This window comes from Tinamus guttatus, unplaced genomic scaffold (assembly GCF_059628265.1).
Source record: "Tinamus guttatus ecotype Peru unplaced genomic scaffold, ASM5962826v1 Tinamus_guttatus_pri_ptg000247l, whole genome shotgun sequence".
NCBI lineage: Eukaryota > Metazoa > Chordata > Aves > Tinamiformes > Tinamidae > Tinamus > Tinamus guttatus.
Window position 1 is genome coordinate 3,691,272 of NW_028288781.1, and position 26,992 is coordinate 3,718,263.

Below are 26,992 nucleotides of genomic sequence, written 5' to 3' on the forward strand. Positions count from 1 at the left end.
TTGTTAGTAAACAACTTCAGGCATGCAGTGTATGGTGTTGCAGGCAATCATATTTTTCCTTTAGCATTTTTTCATGTTAAAAAATAATTGAAAAATAGCAAGTACTGTAAAATCAGGAGATGCATGCAACATTTTCACTTTTAGTAGTGCCATTAAAGTGCTAGTAGTTTGCAGCATGCACTAAGAAGTTTAAAAGCATAAAAATCAAAACAAAACAAACAAAAAACCCTACCACCCGTCCCCTTAGAACAAACAAGCCCTGCTCCAAATTGGCTTGGTGTCTTTCTAGAAATCACAGGTTTTATGGAACAGCAACTTGTTGAGCTGCTGCTAAAGCTGCACTGTTGTGTTACTGTGTTTCACATGCATGGGTTTGTATGTGTGTAATTACTTATCATTATTCTTAAGTACTATTTTTTATTTAATAATCGACTTCCTGCATTTTATTTAAAAAAAAAAAAAAAAGAAAGAGCCTTTTCAATTGTTTGTATTTAAAAGTTGTGTTTATAGTATGGAATGTTTGTTTTTCCTATGTTCATCAGCGTTCTAATCTTACAATCTTATGTGTAGATCTCATGCTGACTCGGCCAAATCCACCTCCTCGGAAACAGACTGCAACGATAACGTGCCCTCCCACAGGAGCGCCGCTCCGGCCGCAGGCAAGCACGCTGTCAATGGCTTTTTTCAGCAGCAAGCATTCTATGACTCTCCGCCTTCTCGTACCGGACTGGCGCTGGCGGACTGCAGCCTCTATAACCTTCCCAGGAGTTATTCACAGGATGTTTTACCAAAGGCAGCGTCTCCATCAGGGACTGATGCAGAAGGAGAGCAACATGTTTTCAATACCCCATTAGCAACATCTTCCTTAGATGCTCAGATGAGACATATCTCCCTTAGCTATGACATTCGCCCCACGCCTGGAGGTACTTACCAGATTCCACGAACTTTTCCAGAAGGATCATTGTCTCAGACTTCAAAACTGGAGACGATTCCAGATATTCCTCCACCTCGACCACCAAAACCTCACCACTCTTCGGATCGATCTCCTGTGGAAACCTGTAGCATTACCCACGCTGCTTCAGACACTGATAATAGCTACTGCATCCCTTCAGCAGGAGTGCCACCCTCGCGCAGTAATACCATTTCAACTGTAGATTTGAATATCTTCCGTAAAGGTCAGTATTCCTTGTTTTGTTCTGCTCTTCAAGAAGAAGAAAAATGATCTTAATCTTGTGCCTCCGAGTATAAAGTTCTTTATACTTGTCTGATGGTCTGGTAAGCACAAGCTTGCTCCTTGCAGTGTTTCCTTCAGCAGTTTAAGGTCAGCTGCTTTAAGGCAGCATCTAAAAACTTTGCACTTTCTGTAAGGCAGGCTTCAGAAAAGGTGGCTGTAACTTGAGTAAGCCACCATGTGATTGGAGATGCTGAAACTGTGTAGAATTTGTTCTTTTATGTGTCATCAACAGGAGGAAAGAACTCAAATTTGATCTGGAGGTATGTAACAATAACTGATTTGGCTTGCAGGATCTCCTTCTGATGTCAGTATTTGCCAAGAAAAAGGAAGGTTGGCAAAGGATAGAATGCCTCAGCTTAATTTTCAGACTGTATTTAGTAGATAGGATGGCTAAAAATAAGAAAAAGAAATAATGCTGTACCTGCAAGAGGAGATTAAGTTTATGAAGCTTAATTTAATGAAATAACATCCCATGGACTAGAAATGCTGGAGTTTCTCTTAAATGACATTTGAGGGTTCCCCTCTTGCTAAGGTGTTGATGTATGTCTTAAAACAAACTTAGAACCATTCAACCTTTTTTCTGGACTATATGAGAGGCAGTTCTGGCCTTCAAGAAGTGTGTAGCACTTCGCACTTACAGTCTGTGGTTCTGCCATTTAAAACAGGAAAGAGTAAAGTTGCAGCAAAACATCAGAACAGCAAAGCACATATTGTGGCTTAAGTGCACTTGTTTGCATTAGAGCATTCAGTCTTAGCTGGACATATTTGAAACACTAGGTATCTTTGTGGTGTTACTAATCTTCAGAAGACAGAGGGGGAAGCATTAATCGTTGTTGTTGGTAAGCTCGTGTAGTTGAGTTCAGCATTGCTGCTTGGTGTTGCAAAGTAAGGTTGGCATCTAGGTGTCCAAATCCACAGAGAGGTTGCTGGTGTTTGGCTGATATCACTGAGCGTTAGTATATACCCAGTGCTCCCATGTGAACCCCGATCACAACACTGAAGAACATGTTTGAGTGGATGGCCAAGAGTCAGGACCCTGAAAAATGTGAGAACTTTGGATCTGTAGCATCGTATTCAAACTGAAAGTCTCTGATGACCTTACAGGGGAACTGAGAGCAGAAGGGAAGGCAGCACACTTTCTGTACAGACTTGAGAGGAATTTACCTGTTGTTACAAGAGACTAAGTTCTATTGAATGAGCAATTTAGAAGGGAAGGTTGAGTCAGAAAAGTTCACTTTAGCCCTTAAATTATGTCTGTTGATCATTTATTTTAGAACAGAATTCCCTCTTGAGGGTCTCATATCTCAAAACCCACTCTTGTGCTTGTCTGTTTGCAAGAAGACTTTGCTAAGGGAAATGGGAAAGCTACTTTATTTCTTTCCATGGAAAATGACACCACAAGAGCTTAAAGTTGTAACTGATACTGTTATTAAGTTTGTCTGTGAACAAGCATATGGTATAGTATCCTCTCAAATATGTAGATAAAATCTGTCAACCACAGCTTTAGGTGGGGGGGGTGGCGGGGTGTGTGTTTTCTCGGGAGTAGACAGTAGATACTGAAAAGACTTTGGTGGCCTGGTGTTCAATGACAGGAACAGAGATGAAGAAGTAAATAGCCACTTTCTCTTCTTGTTTCTTCAGAAATTAGTTCTCAAGACTGTTACAGTATTCCACGTACGTTCCCAAGTGACCGATCTAACTCATTGGAAGGCTTCCATAACCACTTTGTAAGTACGATTTGATGTCAGGAGAGACAACAGTGACAGAGTCCTTGAATGCTCTTTGTTCCCATGTTATAAGCAAGCTGTACGATGTTTGTGATTTTCACTTTCAGTAGGTTTATATTAATCTGAGTTAGTACGTTAAAAGATTCATATGATTCACAGCTGATTGCATAACTTATTTTGTTAAAGGAAATATATGTTAATTCTAGAAAAACAGAAGCATGTTGACAGTGGGAAGTGTTTCAAGTGAAGATCTAGATGAAAATTATGTCCCAATGAATCCCAGCTCTCCTCCCCGACAGCATTCCAGCAGCTTCACTGAACCCATCCAGGAAACAAACTATGTACCAATGACACCAGGCACGTTTGATTTTCCGTTATTTGGAAAGCAAGTCCCTCCTCCCGCTCACATGGGTTTCAGGTCCAGTCCCAAGACCCCTCCTAGACGGACAGTACCTGTTGCAGAATGTGAACCACCACCAGTGGATCGGAACCTCAAACCAGACAGAAAAGGTGAGGACAATGTCCAATAGAAGTTGTTTTTTATCACCTAGTAAGATAACATAGCTCTCCAACTCTAGGAGAAAATGATCACTTTAAAAAAATTCTAACAAAACCCTTTTTTATCCTGTGAAGTAGCTGTAAGATGAAGGAGTTCTATAACAATTTTAACCATTTTTATAACATTAAAATAACAGTGCAGAAAACAACCTTAGGTTTACATTTCACTGCTGTAATTGTTAACGAAAAAGTGGCCTAGAACTGCTAACATACAGAAGTGTAAGTTTTAATCCTTGTGTGTAAAGTACAGCAAGTGAACTTGTGATGATGGGATAGCACACTAGGAATTGGTTTTAAAAAGAATTTATAGGCATAGCAGTCTTTAGTAAAGAATCAATAAAAGTTTTCACTGTAAGAATTAAAAATGACTCAATTTATTTTAGATGCATCCTATTGTTGTCAATAGTGTTAAAAATCAGTCATATAATGAGTTGTATTGTGCTACTTGTTAACTAATCCAATTCAATGTATGCAACAGTTATAGAATAATTCTTACAACTGTTTTAAATATATATAAAAAAAGATTGAATGAGTAGTGTTAGTTAAAAGGTAAATAATTTTAAGGCTTCATTTCAATCTATAAAAGCAAGTAAAAACACTTTCTTGCTTCGTGTTGGGGCTTCCCAGCACTGAGTGACCCCATGGAGCAGCCACAGGAAGATGGTTTCCTGGTGACCTGTGAGGTTACCAGGCACTTATTATATCTTCCTTGGGTCCAAAATGGAGGAGGAAACTGCTCAGCTGAGCCAGTCCCTAAGACAGGTTTGCCCTGTCATAGGAGGTGGGTGTCATGGTTATCATGCAATTCAGATAACTGTAGCTAAGTGAAAACATAGCATCAGCCTAGATCTTGGGTTTCCTTGCCTTTAAGAGTACAATAGAATAAACAGGCAAATGAAGAGTTTCATGTGGAAGTATTTTAAACTGCTGAATGTAGGGAAGAACCTGTTCTGAGTTTGAGGAAACTGCAATAACTGCAGAAACAAAAATGACTGGGGAAAAAGCCAAATTTTAGAGAACCCATGCAAAACTTCCTTAAAAATAAATCTCTTGAAGAATCTGGTGCATTTGTTTTACTTTTCCTCATGTAATGTTTAAGAGAATAGCATAGTCTTTTCTGGAGAAACAAAGATGACACTATTGTGATGTGACTATATGAGAGATTTGCATAGAAAATGACTGACAGATCTTGGACTTCCCAGGGATCTGAAAAGTTTCATCAGTATATCAGAAATATAGATAAATGATGGTGCAGTTAATCTGCAAACTGCAGGGTTGTTCTTCAGGCTAGATAACTTTTTGCATAGGTGATAATTAAAGAACACTAGATCAAATGTCTACACTATTTCGCATTTGAATGCATCCTACTTTTATATGTTTGACAAAGTGTTCACAAACCTGAGAGTGGCTGATTTCATTTTGGAGAAAAGTCATTGTCAAATTCCTAGATGGCCAGAGATATTTATTATCTGAAACTTTAAATTAGTATGATTGCCATTAAGTGAAAACAGCCTGTGATTTTTAACAGGAGTAGATACTGTCAATGTATCCTGTGTAAACTGGGATGTGCCACATCTTATTTCGACTGTCCATATTCAGAAAATGAAGCATAGCCCTTTTCAAAACCTTGACTCTCTGCTCTTGTCTAACTGCTTCCTCATTACCAGACAGTAGTTTTGTTTAATTCATAAGAAATACTGGACAGTAACAGACTGAAGAAACCTGATACTGAAAAATATGCTCAAAATAAACACTGAACTGCTTTGAAATATTTTCCCTGACTGGCCGGTTTGTGTATGCAACTGATAAAAATGTTTGTGGACTTTGCAAAGTGGTAAACTTCTGTGTTGAAAAGCTTCTTGCTTTTTGTTGGTGGTGCAAAGGTCGCATGGATTTCTGCAGAGGTGGCATTGCTGCTCTTGCATCTTTCTTCAAAACGAGTTAGTACTCTGCCTTCTGAGAGCAACACATAAGGCTCCTGATACCCTGCCAGCCCGCAGTGCTTGCAGTGTGTAGGAAGACCTAGCTAGCATCAGGGAAGAGAGAAAGACTTGTAGATGTACTAGTACATTTTTGATGAGTGTGGAGTTGCATAGTACGACTTATACTGACTAGCTGTGTTTTTGCCTGTAGACGTTTGGAAACCATGTCTCCTTAAAATAGCATGATTAATTATTATTTTTAAAAGAGGAATTCATTTTTTAAAAAAAGCTATCCGTGAAATAAACTACACTTAGCATCTGGAAAGAAAATATATAAGAATGTGTGTTGTCATAAAATCTAGCTAGATGTAGAGGGAGGGGGGAAATGGTAAATGAAATAACCATTTACTGAATATTAATCCTTTTAAGCAGAGGTAAATTCATGTAATATGTAACATGAGATTGACATGAGAATTTCTGCTGGAGACAAATGCTGCTTCTCTAAAAGAGACGTAACAAAAGAGAATTTCAAGGCCTCCATGTGCATGAAGGCTGTGTTGTATTTTGTCTGAAGAAGCTGCTGTAACCCGTTTTTTGGTTTCAGATATTGCTGTAAATAAACTGTGAGCCCTGCAATTCCTTTTTAGTAGACATTCTTGTTATGGCCAAGTAGCATAATCACCTTTAACGTATGCATTAGTTGTAGCTTAGAAAAGTGTTCAGGTGTAAGCTAGAGAAATTTAGCATACGGTGCTGAAATTGAATTTGACGAAGAAATAATGCGGTGAAGCTAGCACAACAAGGAATGCTCTATTTTCTGTCGTCGGGGCTTGTATTCCTCCTCCTCCTCCTCTGTTCTTTGGCGTAGGAACTTGGCGGCTCACTAACAGCAGAGTTCGCCAGTGTTAGAAATGAAGGACGGCGGTGGCCTTCTGCCATGTGTAACCTCCTGTATTGCTGTTAAGTCAATCTGAGATGAAGAATGAGTTGTGAAAATTAAAATCATTGATAAACTAAATGTAGGTAATAAATACATCTAAAATTCACTAATTTACATGCCCGTTCTTCCGGGGAGAACTTTCAGCTTGCCCCTGCTTTCAAAGCCTGAGGCTCTTCTGTCTTTAAATTTGTGCAGATTGTCTGGGCCACGAGGCCTTGTGACCTGTGAGATAGCTTGTGTCTTTTTCCAATGATTTCAGGAAAAAAAAAAAAGATTTAGAACATGAGGTAGAAAGAAGATAAGAACATGAGGTAAAGAAAAGACAGTAATATAGTCTTGAGATTACACTACGTTTTCAGGCAGTTTCATTCTTCTGGCTCACAGCTGCTTCTGTAAGTGGAGAAAGGCTTGAAAGTAATTTCAAAACACACTATTGGCTTCCAGCCCCAGTAGCTTGAATCAAAACATGTTAATATTTTTTTAGAGAAATCTACCAAAGGTAAGTGATATTTGCCAAAATTGAGCGTGTTTGGTCAGCTGCTTTTCTGCTTTTACCTATAACTGAATGACAAAAATAATAAAATATTTTTTTATGTGTTCCCCCGCCACCCCCAGGTTACTACTTGATTTATTTTAAAGAACTATTGTTTGTGTTCATCTTGTATTTCTGCTTTCTGGCTGGTTTAGCTTGCCATAGTTGCATGCAGTGGTGATGCTAAATTGGAAGCACTATTGCTAGCAGAAGATTTTAAATGGAAAATATATTGCTTCCGTCTGTGCAGTTGGGTCATGCTCTCTGAATCATTCAAAGGCTATGTATCTAGTTCCGCTGCAGAGGAGTTCAACAACATTTTATTTTGAGAGAGTCTTCTTTCAAAACTGAGACAGTTCCTTCTTCAAGGTAACACTTATTGAAGAAGGCACAGTAGAAATTCAGGTAGCTGAATACAATGGAAAATAGACTGCTGTGAAAATGAAAGCTGCAAAGAACAACCTGGTTCTTCTCTTCTATACCCTGTACTTTCCTTGAGCTCTTCAAAACATCTGGAAAGGGTAATGTTACCTAGTTCCACAGGGAACTCTCAGGGTGGTCCTGAGAGTTATTGAGCAGGTTGGTCCCAGGTGGTTGTGCTGGTGACCCTTGTGGAAGTGGAGGACCTGGTGGAGGTCTGTCAGTCTGAGTGGTTGCTGTCTTCCCAACAGATGTGCTGTAGGGCAGAGAGCAAAGACAGGGAATGGCTGATGAGAGAAGAGGCAGAGTGTGAATTGCCTTTGGTCAGGAGTGGCAGCAGGGCTCTGCTTTGGCCGCTGTGTAAACTCTGGTGACTCAGCAGAGGCAGCGTTGGAATGAGAGCAAGGCTGTCTGAGCTTCTGAGCATGACAATAATGAAGCCCCCAATTCTGTGGCTCAATGGGACGGACTATGGGGGGGAATTGAGATCTTAAAGCACAAATTCAAGACCAAAGAACTACACAGTGAGGTGGTGTTTTGAAAAATACTTGTTTAGGAGATAACTTTAGAGCTATATAACATTTAGTATTTGCTTCAATCTCTTTAAAAGTTCAAAGCTCTTAAGAAATGTTTTCCATATTAACTGTCAATTTTTGATTTTTCAGTGTTCGAATAAAACACTTAATGATGGAATTGACAATGGCAGAATGGAATTCTTTCAAGTCTTGGTTTGATACCCTGCTTATTGTTAGTTATTAGCTTCCATTTTCTCTGTATCAAAGTGGGGTTTTAGACTTCTAGAGAGAAAAATATGTTTTGGATATATGCCTGAATTAATGATTCATGACCACGATGGAATGAAAAAAGTTAAATCTCTTTAGCAGAGTGCAACGCTACCACTTTGGTAATGATTTTCATCTGTAATGCTTAAAACATTTTACAGAACCTCATTTGGGGTCATGGGGAGCTGTGATAAAATGATGTGTTCATGATCGCCAAGCAGATTGCTGACAGAGACAGTAAAGATCTCCGGATCACCCGCTCTTATTACGTTCAACATGCTGTTGGATTCTGCTGCTTGCCTCTTGAATACTTGAATAACAGTTGTATTTGTCCAATATTTGTCCAAATGTTATTACAGTTGAATTATATTTAAGTGTTTTTTTTTTTCTCCTTTGGGCAAGGTTTCAGTCTTAGATTTGGGTCAAATTTCACAGCTTCTTTTATAGTTCATTGATTGCAAAAATAACCAATAATCAGTATAGTGTCTTTTTGCATTTATTTTTGCAAAAGATTTGTCTTTCAGCGAAAACACAAATCAGAATTTTGTTTGAGATAATTGTATATAACCTTTAGTCCATACCATTATCATTAAAAGAAATGGTCGGTCTTTGGTAACTTAGAGCCTAGCGAGTGGTAAGATAGGATTTAGAGGCAGTAAGTGACGCATATGTTTATTGTCATGCAAATTAAAGAACTAGCATACCTTGAAGACAAGCAAACAGGAAAAAAAAAAAAAAGAGAGGAAAAAAATCTCATGAAGTTCATTCCTGTGGTTGTTTTTGAAAAATGTTGTTTCCCCTGAGTTCGTTTTGAAGCAGAGATGCTAAATTTGGTTGTTTTTCTTCTAAATTTTTCTCATTTAAGATGTTACATGACATAATTCGTGTGGTCAAGCCACAAATATGTGGGCTTCTTATTAAAAAAAAAAAAAAGTGGCTGTCTCTTTGCTATGACTATTCATGAGCATTTCTACCCAGATTTTAACTTTATAGACAATTCTAGTTTTTCATCAAGCTTAGCATTTAGAACTGTAAGCCCATTTTGAAGAAGGAATTATATACAAGATTTTCACTGTGACAGTAAGTGTCTGTCTCCTCCTGTCATCCAAAAGCATCACAGTGGATCCTAAGGTGACCATGTAATCATTCTATTCATAGTATGGTACTTTAAAAATCCCAAACAAAATAGCTGTTAAGAAAATGAACTCTCACTAATTGTGAAGTCGGTGAATAATTTTCTTGTTAAATATTTACATGCTTGAGTACCAGTTTTGGACTATGTGAACATACTGCACATTCTGATATAACAGCAACACCATTCCAGCATCCTATATTAAAACTTCAGAGAAATAGTTAAGGCATTTGTTACGTCAGGACCTGAGATTTCTTTAAATAAATAAAATAAAAATTACCAAATACACTCAGATAAAATGAAAGCTGGCAATATTGCAGTGTTCTGAACTATCTTAATTCTGTTGCATATTTTTAAACAAAAAAAGGACTCACTTTTTCATGTTTTAGACAAGTAAGAATTAAAAAAAAAATGCTTCCTAAAATTGAGACACACCTCACCGTAGTATCCCTTGTACTTTATGAAGCTCAGTGCAACTGTAAAACTATTAATCAATAGATGCATTAGAGCACTGTGCACTTTGGTCTTAAAGCACTGGGCATGTTATTGAATGCTTTCAATTCATCATGCTTTGGGGGATTTTTAAATATAGACATGTAGAATTATTGGCAAGTCAGAGCAGTCAAATAGTATTTGGCTGATTAATAGCTTTGGTATTCTCTCGAATAATTTTGTGGCAGTTGGTAAATATTTTAGGAATACCTCTTAACTTTAGCTGTCTGATACAGTTAGATTTCTTAAGAATCAGATATTTTTCTAAATTCATTCTTAAATTCCAAAGTGTCCAAAAGTACTAATGTTCTCTGAGAGTTTATTTGGAGAAGATAAAGTGTTTTGAGAGTACTAGAGAACATCTCTTTAGTTTACTGTTTTTTAAAAAATCATAATATTTCCTGTATAAGCTGTTTTGAACTTTTTTTTTTTTACTGTCCAAAAGAGACTGTAGTCAAGAGCATCCATGAGATATCATTGGCCAGAACTAAGCATGTATTGGTACTCATTCTATTTGTTGCTAGATACTAATATGGAAATGGATAGGGATTTTATTTATTTATTTATTTATATAAACATATATATATAAGCATTATATATGTGTATATTTTATATATATGTAACACTAATATAGCTATAAATATAAAACTAAATATATCTTTCTAATATGTATTAGAGCTTCATCTCTTTTTTAAGGAGAAAGCCACAGCAGTTTGAGTACTGGAATACACCACCTCAGTCAAATTTAATTTTCCTTTAGTTACACACACGTGAACTGCTGTTGGTTATGTCTCTTTGAAAGACCTTTCCTCTGTGCAGGACAACTGTGTGGTTGCTTTTCTCTCCTGCCCTCCAACCTCCCATTCCAAGGCAAACCCTCCTGTGCCTGTTCTCCTGGTCTCATGAGGATCAGAGTCCTATTGGCCAGGAAATAGCATTAACAGATTGTGCACTTCTTTAATTTTATGTCACATTGGTAGATTGTGAAGTTTTTAGCTGGAAATGGTTGGTGTTTAGATACTGTTGCCTCTTTCATGAAGATGTCTGCTGTTTCCTGACATAAAATCCATTGCCAACACGTAATGGAGCAAACAGCTAGTCAGAAAATAAGCTTTCTTACTAGAAATCTTGCAGTTATTAGCGCTTCAAGGCTGTAACCAGAAACAAAAGGAGGCTCTTCCATGAGCAACTGCTGTCCAAAAAGCCTAAAATGTTAGGAGCCACATACTCTGCAGACACACACGTGTTTTTTCACATTATGTTCCATGCTTTTTTCTGAAAAATTAGGAAAGAGATTGCATTAGCAAGGCCAATAAGAGAGAAAAAGAAAAAGAAAAAAAAAAAGAGGTTTTTTCAAGGTAAGCCATTATTTGAAAATAAAAATCAGACACATGGAGTGGACTCTTCTGTGATGACTTCTCGGGCGAAGGCAGCGTTGACGCACGCTGCGCAGTGCCGGGAGTGGAGCTCACGCTGTCCAAGGGCAGCCTAGCCCTAGATGCATCAGCATGTGTTCACCTGGCAACTTTTGCACTGGCTGTTTGTTAGAAAAAATAAGCTTCGTCTGTGATTTTTCAACTTGGAGAGCCCTTGGACAGTCTTTGTGCCATGGTGTATGTGGCCCACTTGACCAGTGCTTGGCCAGTCCTTGGACCAGGCTTATTGTATAAAGATCCTTTAAACTTTTGGTCAATTCCTTTTAAAGAAAGGCCTTATGGAGTTTGTCTTCAGATACTATTTCTATATAGCATAAACCTTGGAGACGAGGCTCTTGTGCAGTTATGAGATACTTTGCATGTTGTTATCCTCAACTCTTTGCTTCTCTAAGCTTCGAGGAACTGTAAATTCAGAGTCAATTAGTAAGGTTATTCTGGATCAGCACCATGAATTTCAATCACTCTTTAAGTTTTTCAGTTCTAAAAATGAGTATTTCTATTTGTAGATCTGGTCAAATTAGCAGCAGAGCTGGTGAATTTTAGATAAAGAATGGCAATTTAAAAACTGATGTTACATTTATTAAATACATGTCTTTTGAAAAAAGGTGTTAAGCCCTTTCTGTGCCTTAACTCACATTATTTTAGCTTCTTAAATGGCAAGGATGGGATGGAAGAATTGTGCAATATATAGTAAAATAAGTAACCTCACAGTTCTGTAGGTTTTTTTCTTTTTCCTCCTCCTTCCCCGTCTGGTGTCAGATCTCTTCTACGGTAAATTATAAGCTCCTCAGCTTTTTTATTTTGTAGAGAGAAAAAAAATGCACAAGCATTTTAATTCTCAGACACATACTAAGGAATTGCATTATTATGGCTGGTTAGTAGCAGCGAACGCTTTTGCCACCCAGTTGGTATTTAGGTCACACTGTCCTGCAGTAGCAGGAGATGAAAATGCAGTGAGCATATTTTACACTGGAACATTTTGTATGTTTTTGATGCAAAAAGGGGTATCATAGAAATCTATGCTTTTTTGTATAGTTTGTTTGAGAGTTTGGGAAGAGTTTTTAAATGCTAAATTGAATATGAGAGAAGCATCTACATAATACCCATATTTTACAAAAGGGGGTACTTGTAACTGAGGAAAGTGTTTGATGAGACCAGATAGAATCATTATAAAAGTAGAAATAATGAGTCACAGCGCTAAGTTCATTGCTCTTTTATCTTACTGGTTTCAGGCAATCGAGCCTACATTTGTTAAGAGGAGAGAGGTCATTAAGTACATATTGGTTAAGTAGTTTATTAACACTGTTAACCTCGCTAGATTTTTCACTGTACTTGAGATCTCTGCTCATAGGGTAGTGCATCGGTTGATCTTTTAAACTGGGTTGGATTGGCCCAAATTTCTGTTTAATCAGCTTAGAAACTGTGGAACACAAAGCTAATGTGATTAGATAATGATATTTAGCATAGAATGTCACTTGTAGATGATGCTTGAATTTGAATTTACAAATCTGTTCAGTGCATTCTGGGATCTTGATCTTTTTATATCCCCAAGCTTCCACCCTAGGACTGTAGGTAAGGTACTTAAGAATATTAAATCAGTTCGGAGTAAACTTGGCCAACATGCTGGGTCATGCTTTTGACTTGGTTCCAGTCAGCAGCATACTTTACAGAAATACTTTGCTGTGCTACTGTATAATCTGAGCCTTTGGTCAGCATTGCCCAACCACTTGGTCTTTTCGTCAGCACTTTTAGCCATTTAAGGAAACATCTGTCTTAGAAATTAGAAAACAACCTTCTATGTGAATATCACTGTATTTTTTTTTAAAGGAAGTTGCTATATAGTGGTATTAATAAATATAAACAAGCTTCCTACCTGCATGGTCACTCAGCAGCACTGCATAACAGTTAACAACATGGTACAAAACCTTTCTATTTACCTTGCTTGTTCTTACTTGATTGTTCCCAATACTTCAGTGATAACAGTAATAGAACCCTTCATATGCAAAACCCTTCAGGTAGTGATTTGCAAACTTCTGGTGTTTGCTGCCAGATTTGTTTTTTTCACCAAGTGTTCTCACTCACTGCTGGTAGTACCAGCCCGCATCTGAGTTGGTGCCAGTCCTTTTCCATTTGGTGCTGCAGGGCAATTTTCAAACATAATCAGACCTAACAATGTTTTATTAGGTTTATTGTCAAGATTTACCTTTCATATGGCTTCTTGGTGTACCACCTGAAGGCGCTCATCTTTTCTAATATTAAACAAACACTTCGTTAGATACGCTTTCAAGAAAGATTAGGGTTATTATGCACTATCGATCATATTTATTTAAAATAGACCAGGTGATCTGAGTTTCTTGCAGTGTTTTGTCAGTTTGAGTAAGAACTACTTACTTAAAGGGAAAGGGTTATATTCCCGTCTATAAAAATCTTACTGCCTCTAATATGTTTTCTTGCTCTGTCCCCTTCACCTCGTTACTACATTCATCTAAACTGTTACATTACAGGATAGCATAAAATATTAGGGAACAACTAGAGTACTTACTACACCCACTTAGAGGCATACACACCTTACAAAAACGCCAATGGCTTAAAAAAGTGTGTTTTTTTCTGTTGGAGCCGTTTGCGGTGTAGGCTGGGTTGCATTGTGGCAGGGGGCTGGTGTGCAGGCTGGGAGTTTGGATTGAAGGTCACTCCACTTCTACAAGCGCAGAGAGATGCTTGTAATGTGTGAAGTTTTTGGTATGAATTGATGCAGTCCTTTGGGGAGCATGTTTAACAACTACGGTATGGAAAAGGATCCGTGGGGAGTGGAGATCCGTGGGTCCACTGCGGGTGGAGGAGGGCATGTCGGGGAGGAGACCTCCTGCAAGCTTTGCTGTTTCTGAAGTAATATGGTGAATAAAAAGGCTTAAATTTTTACAGTGATTTAACCTATATCTGAAAGATGACTGTTGTGTCATTTTAGATATTCCTCAAATACAGCATTTTTTACTGTAATACGACTTGAAAATAATTTAATAGTAAAGATCAGTTACAGTGTTTTTAATGCCCTTTTTAGCCAGTTGTACACCTCTTATGCTTGCCTCCGACAAATTTCTTGCATGCAGTGTGTTGTTTGTTGCAAGTTTGGTGCTTAAGCCCTTAGTGTGAGACCCAGCTAGACTGTAAAACTCTCCTTCGGCAGCTTGCTTATGCTTGTGGCGTTAACCTTTCTGCAGGGGGTTCTGCTGCTTATGTACAAAATTCCATATTCCAGTTATAAAAAGAACAATATATTAAGAGAGTCTTCTTTTTACCAATTAGGTCAAAGCCCTAAAATTTTAAGACCTAAACCACATGGTTTAGAGCGAACTGATTCACAAACCATAGGTGACTTTACTACAAGAAGAAAGGGTATGTACTTTAGCACTGTATGTATATGGAGCTTTATAAAATTAAAAGTAGCATTAAGAAAAATGTTTTTCTAGAATTTGAACTCTCATAAAGCCTTTTTTGCTTCTATTATAATGTAAGATCTTTTCCTTCTATTACAATCTAAGATCATGAATGCTGTTTCCTTGCCAAGCAAGTTTCCTTTATAAGGAAGAAAAAACCTCGCTGTCTTTAACAGCGCAGGGAAACTTTTCCTAGACATAAGTCTTCTGATCTCTTAAATTCTATCTGTTCGTATCTCAGGTTTACTTTTGTGTCTGCTTACTTAGAAACAAGTATATGTGACTTACCTGTAAGCTGCTTGAAATAACTTTGATGAGGCAACAACCTGAAACCACAGTTCACTTGGGTCTCCTGCTGTTGGCTAAGTGCTGTAGCGCAGCAAAAAGATCAACACAGTGATCATGTATTAGTGCAGAGATGCTATTTATGAGCATTGCAATTAGAGTCACACTGGCTTTATTGAAGGCGCCGAGCTGGTGCTTTGTACATGAGCCGAAGCAAATTGCAAATAATGTGTAAAGGTTCTCACAACTGTAATTGATCAGCACGTTTGGTTGCTAAAGCTCCCTGGAATTGGATGAGCTGTTCCTGCTGTCCTCAAGGGGCATTGGACAAAATCCTTGCTCTGTTTATGCCCGAGTGCTGTACACGGCTGCCGACTGTAGGTGCCACGCGGCCGCAGGCCCTTTACACAGCATTTGAGCCGGGCTGGGGTCTCGCTGTGTCACTCATGCTTTAGTATCATCTTGCCTCCCTAAAGTTCACTTCTGCCACCCTGTCTCACATGAGACTTTATAGCTTGATGCAGGTGACGCAGGTGTAGATCCTCAGGAGAATATCTACAAGTCTGTGAGAGTATGTGGCAAAGGCTTTATGCTTAAATGAGTTAGAGTGGCAGAATGACCGGAGTAGGCATGATGTGTTATATGTGAGTAATTATGGCATTTTAATCTAATGGAGAAAACTGGGTGCTAAAGACTCAAACTAGAAAAAATGAATTATGAGTCTTCAGGTCGAATCCATAAGGTAGCTGACTCTTCATGTAAACTTTATCTGAAGAGCAAGTATAATGGCAGTAGACTGTTGTACGGTTCTGCTTCTTCCTTACGAGAAGACCATACTGATTAAGCAACTGATTTCTCTCAGTTCCTCATGTGGTCACTTGTGACTGCTTTTACTCCCCAGGAACTGGTTCTTTACACCCGAAATTTGACCTTGTAAATCTGTTAGTATGCAACAAACTGTTTGACTTGTTTTTGTTGTTGTTGTAGCAGCTTTAGAATTTATTTTGTTAAAATATTTTTAGGGAGGATGGAGCTGAGATTAGAACTGTAACAAGTTTTCCTAAAAAGTTCTATGGTCCACTTTTTTTAAAAACTTCTGCTTTTAACATTTAGAAAAGATTAAAAAAAAAAAACAAAAGAGGTGGGAGGGAAGGATAATGTATTCCTTGCTAATACTTGCTTTGTGGTTCTGTTACGAAAATGGAATTTGGAAATGGCACGTTCTCTAGCGTCACGTTTGCTGCCTTAATGACGCACTGCTGCTTTGCTCTGCTGTTGATGAGCTCGGAGCTTGCTGAGCACCCAAAACAAGGCAAGCACCTCTGGAATTTAAGCTAGGTATTGACTCATCTGTGAGCTTTGCAAACTTAATCGTAGTTCAAGATTCTGCCCACACTTTCAGCCATGAAACCTAATCAGTAAGTGCACATGTACACAGTGAGGGCAAATTTTACCTAATAACATTTGTCCATGAGCCAAGAAAAGTATCCAGAGTTGGCTATGCGACCAGTTTAAGTTGAGACATTTGATCAAGCCTGTCCTGTGCTTGTCAGTTCAACAAGTCTTGTGACACAACTAGCACGGAACATGACACTGCCATTTTCAGAGTCTATTTTTGAAACAGATTAATATGTACAAATGCATCTTGCAAAAATTCTTAAATTGTGTTTTTTCTAATTGCTGTTCAATAAAGGGAAGGTTTAAAATATAGGTGAATATATCACGACTTTCTGAGAGCTGAGCAGTGCCTCCTTTCCCTTACTAGTGCTTACTATTTAAAAAAATAGTATTTCCTTTTGGTATTTAGACTTTGAAAAGCTGTTTTAGTTTAGAAATTTTCTGTGCTTTAAGAATGTCTGTTTCCTATGTAGCAAAACCAGCTCCACTAGAAATAAAGCCTCTGCCTGAATGGGAAGAATTACAAGCCCCAGTTAGATCTCCTATCACCAGAAGTTTTGCACGAGAGTAAGTTTCTTAGTTTTTCTCATTTATTTTCATTGACTGGAGTGCAAATATATATGTGCTTCTCTATTGAATTCCTTAGCCTTTGCAACAGATTGAGATTTCTTTTGTAATTGGATCTGTGTATATGTGTGTATATATGTGTGTGTGTGTATATATAGTGTGCATAGATTCACTGAAACAGGGTGTCAATATGAATGTTTCTTTTGTAGTATTTAATATTAAGAACTGTGTAACTGGAAAATACAACTTGAATGAAAATTTCAGCTCTAATATGCTTATTTTTGTTGTTCACCAGGAGGTTTAAGATATTAACGATGTATTGTTTGTAAAATAATTCCTGGTAATTAGCTCCTCCAGGCTTCCCATGTCTCCCAGACCGGATTCAGTTCATAGCACAACTTCCAGCAGTGACTCGCACGACAGTGAAGAGAATTATGTATCCATGAACCCAAATCAGTCCACTGAAGACCCAGTATGTAATATCTACATCTTAACTACTCTCTTCCTGTGCAGTCCTTACTTTTAAATCATTCAAGTGTTCAACATCACCTCCCTCTACATTTCTAGATTAAAAAAAAAAAGGCAACTCTCTATAAAACAGCTGTAATTTTGGTAAGATTGCATTGACAAAAATAAGAGCATGACTGTTTCTAATTAGGGTAGGGTCAGTATGCATGTCTGTTCTACAAAGCAGTTCACGTTTCTTTCTCCTCCCTACAAACTCTCTCCTCTTGTCTTGTAGTTGTTTGTCCCAGGATAGAGACTGGTTGTGACATTATGGGAAATAAACTGTTTTAGAACTTCTGAGGCATACTTCAAAACCCTTTTTTGAAAGAAGATCTTCCAAGAAATGTGGGAAGAACAGGGAAAATAATTGATATTTGTGGTTTCCAGTCTATGAAATCTGAGCTACAAGTGCATTTATTAGGCTTCTTATAAAAAAGAAAGGGAAGGGGGGGAGGAAGGAGGGGTGGGGTGAGATGAGCCTCAAGCCCAAACTAAAATGCGGTTCAGAGTAAAGCTCTAGGCCAGGCTGTAGCCCTCTAGCTAGTTGTACGTCTAGCCCAGCCATCCTTTCAGGGTCATTCACTCTATCTTTACAGCTTGGATTCTCACTTAGAGAGCACAGTAGCATTTTTCATCTTCAAAGCGTTACGCAAGCTGTGGTTTTCCCCAGCCTCCTCTAGGGGAGGGCCTGCCACCCTCTCTGCTCTGCCTGTGTGTCTGCTCTCACGTGTGGCATGTGTTGTCCCCTTTCGCTGTACCACAGCTCTCCCTTCTCCTTGTGCTGCTTTCTTGTCCCGCCCTTGCCATGCCAGCTTCCCTGCCGCCTCCCTGCTCCCGGCCTTGTCCCTGGATGCCGCCCCGGTAGCGGCCCCCGCAGCAGCTCGGCCTGGCTGCCGCCTCACGGGCGCAGCAGGAGGGTGCTGGCCCGTGCTCTGCCCCATTCCCGGCTGCTGCTGCTGCCTTCCGCCATGTAAAGTTAACTCACCTCCCGCAAGAGCCCTCTGCGAGAGGCACTGGTAAGTAACCAGGAACATCCCAGCCTGCAGTCAGGAGACGTCCGCTTTTACACAAAAGCTGCAAGTTGCCTTGTACCTGCACTTCTGGCCATAGTAGAATCACAAGGAGAAGTGGGGATTTCTGCTGAATCTTAGAATGTCATTTAGGGGCTTATCTTGAGTGCCAAGATGCTGTGTTTAATATCACAGCTAGGATGGCCTGGCATTATCATCTTATGCTTGCTTGCATCATTCATTCTTCAAGGTTGTTCTGAAGACTTTTCTTTGTTTTTGTTTAAGTGTATTGATTTTTTTTTCTAATGCATACATTATACTTGCCTAGTTTGTGTGAAGTACAGACCCTTTTCTGTTTAAAGAACAATTTTTTTTTAATGCTGAAAACTGATAAGGATTCTGACTCTTAAATACTAAGAAATATGCTTTAGAGAAGTTGGGCAGCAAAACTGAACTTCGTATTGGTCATTTGTGTTTGTCCTTGTTACTACTTAGTAGTGAGTTGGGTGATGCAGATGTAATACAAAATAACTCTCATTAAAAAAAGCCAAGCCCATTAAGCTTTAACCCCTGAAGTATTTTATTTCTTAGAGAACCTGAATGTTTACAGATATCTCAAGGCCATTGTCTTAAAATGTGCTAATTCCATGGACATTTTGAAAAATTTTATTTATTGTAACTACACCTTAGGAAGAAGCCCGAACTGTTTCTTCCTTTTCTGTCATCAGCTTCGGAGTATCTTGTTTGGATTGTCATACTTCTGGTTTACTTAATAAAATGAGCAATATTCTGCTTTTTCTTTCAAGTTGCTGTCAGCTTTGCCCTTCTGTCTTTCCTACGCCTTGCTCTTCATTTTTTGCTGACTGCTGCCCTCTGTCTTCCTTTTAGATATTTTAGATCTTTTAGAGAAGAGACCTTCCATTGTACTGTTCCTATAACACCTGTTAAGAGGCAGGGATCAGGCTGGGAGAGGACAGAGGAGGTGAGGTTGTAAAAGTCTGGGCTAATTGAAATGTAGGTACATGCAGTACAATGTTAGTTCAGGCAGTCCCACCCAAAGTTTTCAGTTTGCGTAATCTTTCATTTTTAGCCATTGAATAATATCTTTTGACTTTCAGCTTAATTATGACGCACTTCATTTTATTTTGCATTTCATGCAAAAGCCTCCTTTGAAGTTTTGTCACTGTTGTAAGACTGAAATTCTGAAATTAATGTAAAGGTATACAGAAATTTTAATTAAATCATGCTAAATTTGAGATAATATATATTCAGGAAAAAAAAAACAGACTCCATCCAGATCTCATGCTGCGAAAGGGGTATAAGGTGGAAAGCACAGGTTGATTTGGTGGCACCCTTAAGTGGGGGTGGGTTTGGTCGTTGGGTTTGGGGGGTTTTCCTGCCTTGGCTTTTGACTCTGTGTCCCAAGCTCAACATTATTTTTTTCCAGTTTTGCCTTGGAACAAGTTTGCTTGTTACACAGTGTCAATAAAACATGCATGGCTTAGCACATTGCAAGAGCACTCAGTCAGGTCTTTAACCTTGAATGTTTAGGCAGTTTGCAGCAAGCGTATTTGATAATATGGCCCATGACAATGTGCATTTGCAGCTGAAGTTATTTATATTATAATTTCAGAATTTGTTTGGTAGCAACAGCCTTGATGGAGGAAGCAGTCCTATGGTAAAACCTAAAGGAGATAAGCAAGTAGAGTATTTAGATCTGGACCTAGATTCTGGGAAATCTACCCCGCCTCGTAAGGTAAGCAAATCTTGAACTTCAGCCCTGAAGAGTTTAGCATTTCTTCCCAAGCAGTTGCTGGGATGGTGAGCCCCCAGCAAGATCACCTTCATTAGTTTGTCAAACAGCATGTGACAGAGAGAGTGTGTTGTACCTTTCAGAGGAAGCTCTGCTCGCCCTGGATCTGTTTGGGACCTGCCTTGACTTGTCTTAATGGGTTTTTCACTCTCCCTTGCCTTTTCCAGAAAAAGAGCAGTGGTTCAGGCAGCAGCGTGGCAGATGAAAGAGTTGATTATGTTGTGGTTGACCAGCAGAAAACACTAGCACTGAAGAGCACACGAGAGGCATGGACTGATGGGAGGCAGTCTACAGAATCTGAAACACCTTCCAAAAGTGTAAAATGAAAACACAGCTTTAGCTTCAAAGAACAGAAAGAGGCGTCGTTTATCGCTCTGCATTTTTGAGAATTACAGAACCACGATGGCAGTGTTGATTGACTGTGCAGCGCTTGATGATTCACTGGTGTGTGGATAGGTTCTTGACCGAAGAAGACGGTAGCCAAAGGATGTTCAGATACATCGGAGGAATTTTAAGATCCTAAATTGGCTCTGTGGTCTCTGGAAAGTTCGCAACCTGTAAATACCATGTACAATAGTATCGCTTGGCTTTCGGAAACCTTTTGTTCGGTAGTTAACACATTTGTAGTATTACTATGTTTATGCACTTTTTCAGTTATGATGTTGGTTCAGGTATTCCCAGTTAGTGTATCTTAATGCCTAATTCATCTGGAGAATTTTTTTTCCTTACACTACTATTCCTTACAATTTTAGGTTAATTAAGCTACTTGTAGATATGGGAATTAATATTTGAACTTCAGTTAAACAACTTAAAATTGATTTTGCGGAAATACTTCCACAATTGAATAATCTACTTGAAATGTCAAGAGATGACCGGTAGTTACATACTTGTTTATATTTAATACACGCAAGATGATTTGGAAGTCTACAGGTTACCTTCCTAACAAAAATTGCTGTGAGTTAATAATAATGAACTATACTGGGTTTAGACCTACAATCCTGGCTTCTATGTTAGTTGTTAGTAGTGGAACTTCTATTGTATTTTATTAATGACAGTGTTCTGTATTCAATGGGTGAAGATTCTGCAGGGTGGGATCTCACCTTCTAAAGACTGAGTAATTAAATATCAAGTAAGCCTGCAAACCACTGATGGCATGCAGTAATATTGTGATCTCACACCTATTAACAAGAAATAACCTTTATATTATTTACGGAAGGTAGAGTATATAAATCAGGTACGTACCAAGCACTGTTGTGCTAATACACTGATCAGGTTTAGACAGTGAGCTTTAGTTTTGTACTATTTAGAAGTTCTAATGTCAGTTTTCAGTTTGAGATTAATGGGACAGTTTGACATTCACTGTTTGTAGTACTAGCAAAATACTGTGATTTTGAATTAGACCTTTAATTCAAATGGAAATACTATGTTTTGACACCATAGTGCCCTTCTTACGATCTTTATTTTACTTTAATCTTCTGCTTTGCCTTATATTTAAATCCCTATGCAACTGATATTTTATACCTCTGTTTTTAAAAATTAGATAATATACCTAACTGATCCCCTTGTAAACCACTTGTTGCTTTTTCCTGGTACAGGAGTTTAAGCTCTGTATACTGTGATCCTTCATTTTACTATGCCAGTTCCAAATAATAATCTGCCTTGGTTTAGAAACAGTTTTGTTATCTGGAAGAGAGTTCTTTAAATGTGTGAATGACTTTGGTCTAGATAGAAAACCTACTAACATTTTTTCATCTTTTGTTTTTTTTAAACACAAAAATGCTCATAAGTAAATTGTTTTTCTGTGGTCCCTTCCCCTGCTCCCTGATCCATTTGCTTTAATTTGCCCAGATCATTTAAAAGTTGAGAAGTGTGTTGTTTTCTGGCATGTTGGTGTCAGTCCTGTGCCTAATCTGCTATTGTTTGTTTCTTTCCCCTCACAGCCACAAACTACAGTATGTAAATTAATGTATTCTTAACAAAGGTTCTTTTTGAATTAGTAATTTTGATGCTTTGAATGCTCATTTAAAAAAAAAAAAAACTAAACACAATGCATTTTGAGGTGAATTTTAAATAAATCAAGTTGTTCAGTTTTGATGTGTAAACTCTGTCCCGTGAAATGGCAAAGCAATATTCAATGTGTGTGTGTAAGGGTATCTAGAAACCAACCACATTTTTTCACAATTGTGGATTTAGATACAACACTGACTACTTCTCAAAAAAAAGATTAAATATAGCAGTTTCTAAAGCATGTCTCTGAACTTTCTCCCCCTCGAAACAGCAAAAATGAAGTCAAGTCCCAGCCTCCTGGGAGCCAGGAAAAGCAGTGTACTGGCTTCAGGGGAGCTCCATTACTTAAGCATAACTAGTTCAAATCTTTAAAGATCCTGGAGCAATAAATCTACGCTGCTTCAAAGCCTTTATCTAATGGGATCAAACTTCCTTTCGCCGATGGTAAGTTAAAGCGTCCGTGGGCATGGTGAGTACTTGGTAGTTTCAGAAACGCGCTCCAGGCAGCCTTGCTCTGGGACCCTGGCTCTAAGCGTGGGCTGGCGCATCTCCGCTGCGGAGCTGCTTCTGATTTTGACAGCTGCGATTAGGTAATCTGCGCGCGCGGCTTCCCCTGCATAGTTCTCTTGGTGCTTATCATCATGGCAAAGGGTCGCTTTGCGTGTTCCTGTGCTCACGTGGGCACATGCCTGAGGGTTAAGCTGATCTCGGAGTATTTGAAACGTGTGTTTCTTTCTTCCCTCCATGGGTAGGAGGGGAATTTGGGGGAGGGCCATCAAAAGGCTGCTTGTCCTGCACCCCTCCAGCCTGCCCTTCATCCCTGTCACCCCCGTGCTCAGTTGGGAATGCTGCTCTTTAAATTTTTAGTTTGACCATTTTATTCCTGCTAGAAGGCTGCTTTTCTTAACTCAAGAAAGCACTGGGAAATCTCCTCAAAAGCTTTAGCTACTACAAGACTAGTAGGCTGAGGGATAGCAGAGGGACATTTATACTTCACAGGTTCAGTTGAACACACTGTCACTTGTTCACTGTTGCCCCATAACATGCAAGGGCAAAAGCACAGGTGTTTCTGCTGGGATTTTTTTTTAAAAAGGACATTTTAAAAGATGAAGAAAGAGCATTGTGCTCAGTAGTCTCTTTTGGTTAGGTGTGAGTTAAAGAGTTTTTTTAATGATCTATTCATCTATGACAATCACAACATCATGCTGCACATAGGGCTTACAAACAAGTTAGTCTTGCCATTGTAATTCTGTAATTTAGAATTTGTTGCTCCATATAGCTAAATGGGGAGCAATGGGCCCCTCCAGAACTTTCACACTGCACTATGTGAGCAAGATTTTTATCACAATTAAACTGAATGTAGCTATTACTGATTGCAACAGTCAATTAAGTTAAAAGTCATTCCGGGTAGAACCAACAACAATTTGTGTGCGTGTATGTATGTATATATACTTTTTTTTTGTCCAGTCTTGCAAAGCTACTCTGGAAGCTTACCAGCCTTGGAGATTGGCCTCTATTTCTTATGTTAGCTGGGGATCTGTGTTGCACCAAACCTTTCATAAACTCATGATTCATTTACTGTTGTCCTTCCTATTACTTAGAAATGCTTATGCTATCCGTGACTGCCACAAAAAAAGTTCTTATCCAGCCACTAGTGTGTATGAAGTGCTCCACAAAAGCACTGCATTGATTTGGGTGCAGATGAACAGAAGATCAGGCTGTTGGATGCTTCTGTGTGTCTTGGCTTCAGCTGAAGGAGTAACCGGGTATCTTTGGGCATAGGTCTCAACCCGGAAAGGCACAAAGAATGGGACATTCTTATTCCCCATAAGAATGGGACTTACGAATAGTGTCTTTGACATGAGCAATTTTCCACAGTGTATATTTATGGTTCAGCATCCTTGGCAGTAATTTTCAGCAACAGCAGCAAGCAGAGTAGCTGGTGCTGTCTGTACGACTAGCTGAGGGACTTGCCATCTTGTCAGTTGGTGACCAGAGCTAGACTGCTCTGACACCCAGGGGGTTCATTTTTAAACTCTTTAAAAGAAACCTTTGGTATTAATGGAAACTGGAAAGGACTGATCTGGTTCATTTGTTGACTTCTTAATAAGAGAGGTTAGCTGAAGTATTCTAGTTGCGTAACCTGCTGTGTACACCCATAAATTAAGAAACACTAAGCACTTACAAAAGCCAGCTTACTAAACAAGTGTCCCATTATGATGCCAAATGTAGTAGGCCAAAACAATATGTTTTCCTGTTTCTAGACTATGGGGCATGGGCTAATGCCTTCATGTGTGTTAAAAACAACTACCCCTCTGACTTCAGTGTATCTAAGCCTACTAGGGCAGGAAGCAATAGCAAAATTATCATAACATCTAGAATATAAAATACAAATCATAAACATAAAATACAAAGTAGACACTCAAAAATTTTCTTTTTTTAGGTATAAAATCAGTATCTGTACTAATACCATAGTTTATTTTTGAAGATTTTTACAGCATCCACCATAGTTGCTGAGCCTTTTCCTGTTAAGTTCCCTCTGCAATTAAAGGCAATGTGAATTGCATCAGTTTTGAAGAGGGACAATAAGATATTGATTACCATTTTAATGATATTCTATTAAATGCTCTTTGAGGTTCTTTCCAGCTGCCCTTGGGTGCTAGTGTGTACATGGACTTATGCACTTGTGGAGTGTATGCAGATAACTTGACTTTCTTGAGTTTCTGTGCAGTAAATGGATGAAAATTTAAAAAATAAATAATTGTAATAATAAAAAAAAAAATCCAACAAACCACCCAAATCCTCTGAGAGCTCAAGCACCACTACCACTCCCCTGGAAAAAAAAATGATTTCAACTCTCTAATTTATTAAATATCTTCTATCAGTATTGACCGACCATCATCTTTTCAAATTAACTGAAATTGTGTGGGCCTTTGCTCTTTTCTTCAGAAAACGTAACTGACAAGTGTCTGTTCTGATGGCCCTGGTATTTTGCTCAGAGCTACAGAAGTAGCTTTGATGGGCTCTTTTGGTCTCTATCCGCTTATCTATCATTTATCACTCCCACACTTACCTGTCATGCTTTTATTTTCTGTTGCTCATTTCAAATCCCCTGCCTGTGTGTCATAACAAATAGAGCACATGGTATTACATTTTCCCCTATGCCCTCGGTTCTTTGGCAGGATTTTACTTCGATTTCTCATTTTTTCTGACCTTTTTCCCCAAAAAAAATCCCTTAAATCAGGTTTGAAAACTAATTACTTCCACCATAGGTGTTTTATCTCGCCAGAAAGCATAGAATTTGAACATATCAAATAATCTGTTGTTATTCAAAACAACCACTAATACAGAAAGGAATTCAGATGTGTTACCTGTATCTGTTTCTAAAACCAAGAACTTGAAAGATATTTATACACTAATATAGTCTACGGCATATATAAGAACACATCATTCCTGCAGTAAAAGCTGTATTACAAGACGCTGAGTGTCCTAGTCTGGTAGAATCGCAGAATCGTTAGGTTGGAAGGGACATCTAGAGGTCATGTAGTCCAACCCCTCTGCACACGCAGGGACACCATGGAAATTACAGGCAGATACTTGTGTATATGTGGAATCCCAGCAGCTTCATAAAATTGTAGATAAATAGAACAGCATTTTTATTTATAGTTTAAAAATGCTAAAATAATAAGCCTTACTTAAGAAAACTCTTTGCAGATGTATGCCCTTCTTTCAGCGAAGTCCACGTTTATAGCAACCTCATAAAAATCCTCCTTCCTTCAAAGAACGACCACCCCACAAGGGGGTCAGGTGGCTTAGTGCCAATGCCCATTTGTGCAGTATGGGATTTGCAAGGGATCCTCTCTCTTCGCCTTGTGTCACTCTCATTGCTGCACCTGATGGTAAGAGGTAAACCTTGGGGTTCGAGAAAGGAGGGTCAGTGAAGAACTGACCGCCAAGGAGGATGGGGAGTTTTGGAATGAGAAAGGTCTGCATGTGTAATGAAAGAAGCATCCATAATGAAGTAACATAAATCTGGGTTGTGGTTGAGCCTTTTCAGTCACAACACTGTGCAAATAAAACCTAAAAGCATTTTCTGTAGTCTGACTTTCTTCCGTGGGAGAGCTACTTATTACAGAATCTCCCTTCTTCAAGGATTTCTATCAGAGACATAAAGCTTTTTTTTCCCATGGATAAATGTTATTGCTAGATACACATCTGGTGCCTTGCTTTAAATTAGAGACAAGCAAAGTCTGACAAGCTACAGACTGTTTCTGTTGCCAAATTGTTCTTGGTTTGTGGTTATAAGTATTAAATTTGAAAAACTTTTTGGTCTTCTTATGGCATTATTTTTAGAATTTTTTTGAAGACAGAGCTAAAACACAGGCTTGTGAATGTTTATGAGACAGCACTGCAAATTAACTCAGTATTGTTTACTTTGCATAGAATACTAATTTTGCTAACATGCACTGTAATTTTAAATTCAATATTATCTTGAGAGTACTCAAATCTAAAGAGCACATGAATACCTTCTTGTAGGTTTATGTGGTAAACTATCTTGAATATTGTCACCATTGCACTAAGAAATTATTGAAATAAATATATAGTATTTTTTTCTATCAAATTTATAGTGTTGATATGTGTAGCAGTGCCTACTAATGTAGTTGCTATGCAGCTAACAGTATATTCTAGAGTAGCTCTTATTTGTGGTATTTTAGTGTTTATTTATTAAACAAAAGTCATCTAAAGAATATTAATTTAAAAAGTTATTATTACACACCAAGCAACAAAAGACATGA

General features: G+C 38.5%; 1 protein-coding gene across 4 annotated transcripts in view; it reads left to right on the plus strand.

The window, feature by feature from the left end:
- The window catches only part of GAB1 (GRB2 associated binding protein 1), an 87,157-nt gene extending 64,866 nt beyond the window's left edge, over positions 1 to 22,291 (plus strand). For 2 of the 4 annotated variants that reach the window (XM_088526564.1, XM_088526561.1), the window contains 8 exons: positions 571 to 1,175; positions 2,876 to 2,961; positions 3,168 to 3,471; positions 14,479 to 14,568; positions 16,766 to 16,859; positions 17,208 to 17,331; positions 20,010 to 20,132; positions 20,357 to 22,291. In XM_088526564.1, coding sequence (XP_088382690.1) covers positions 571 to 1,175; positions 2,876 to 2,961; positions 3,168 to 3,471; positions 14,479 to 14,568; positions 16,766 to 16,859; positions 17,208 to 17,331; positions 20,010 to 20,132; positions 20,357 to 20,515 — 1,585 coding nt within the window. In that variant the 3' untranslated portion in view covers positions 20,516 to 22,291. The remainder of the gene's footprint in view (positions 1 to 570; positions 1,176 to 2,875; positions 2,962 to 3,167; positions 3,472 to 14,478; positions 14,569 to 16,765; positions 16,860 to 17,207; positions 17,332 to 20,009; positions 20,133 to 20,356) is intronic. The other 2 variants (XM_088526563.1, XM_088526562.1) reach the window with 2 other exon arrangements.
- The last annotated feature ends 4,701 nt before the right edge of the window (positions 22,292 to 26,992 follow it).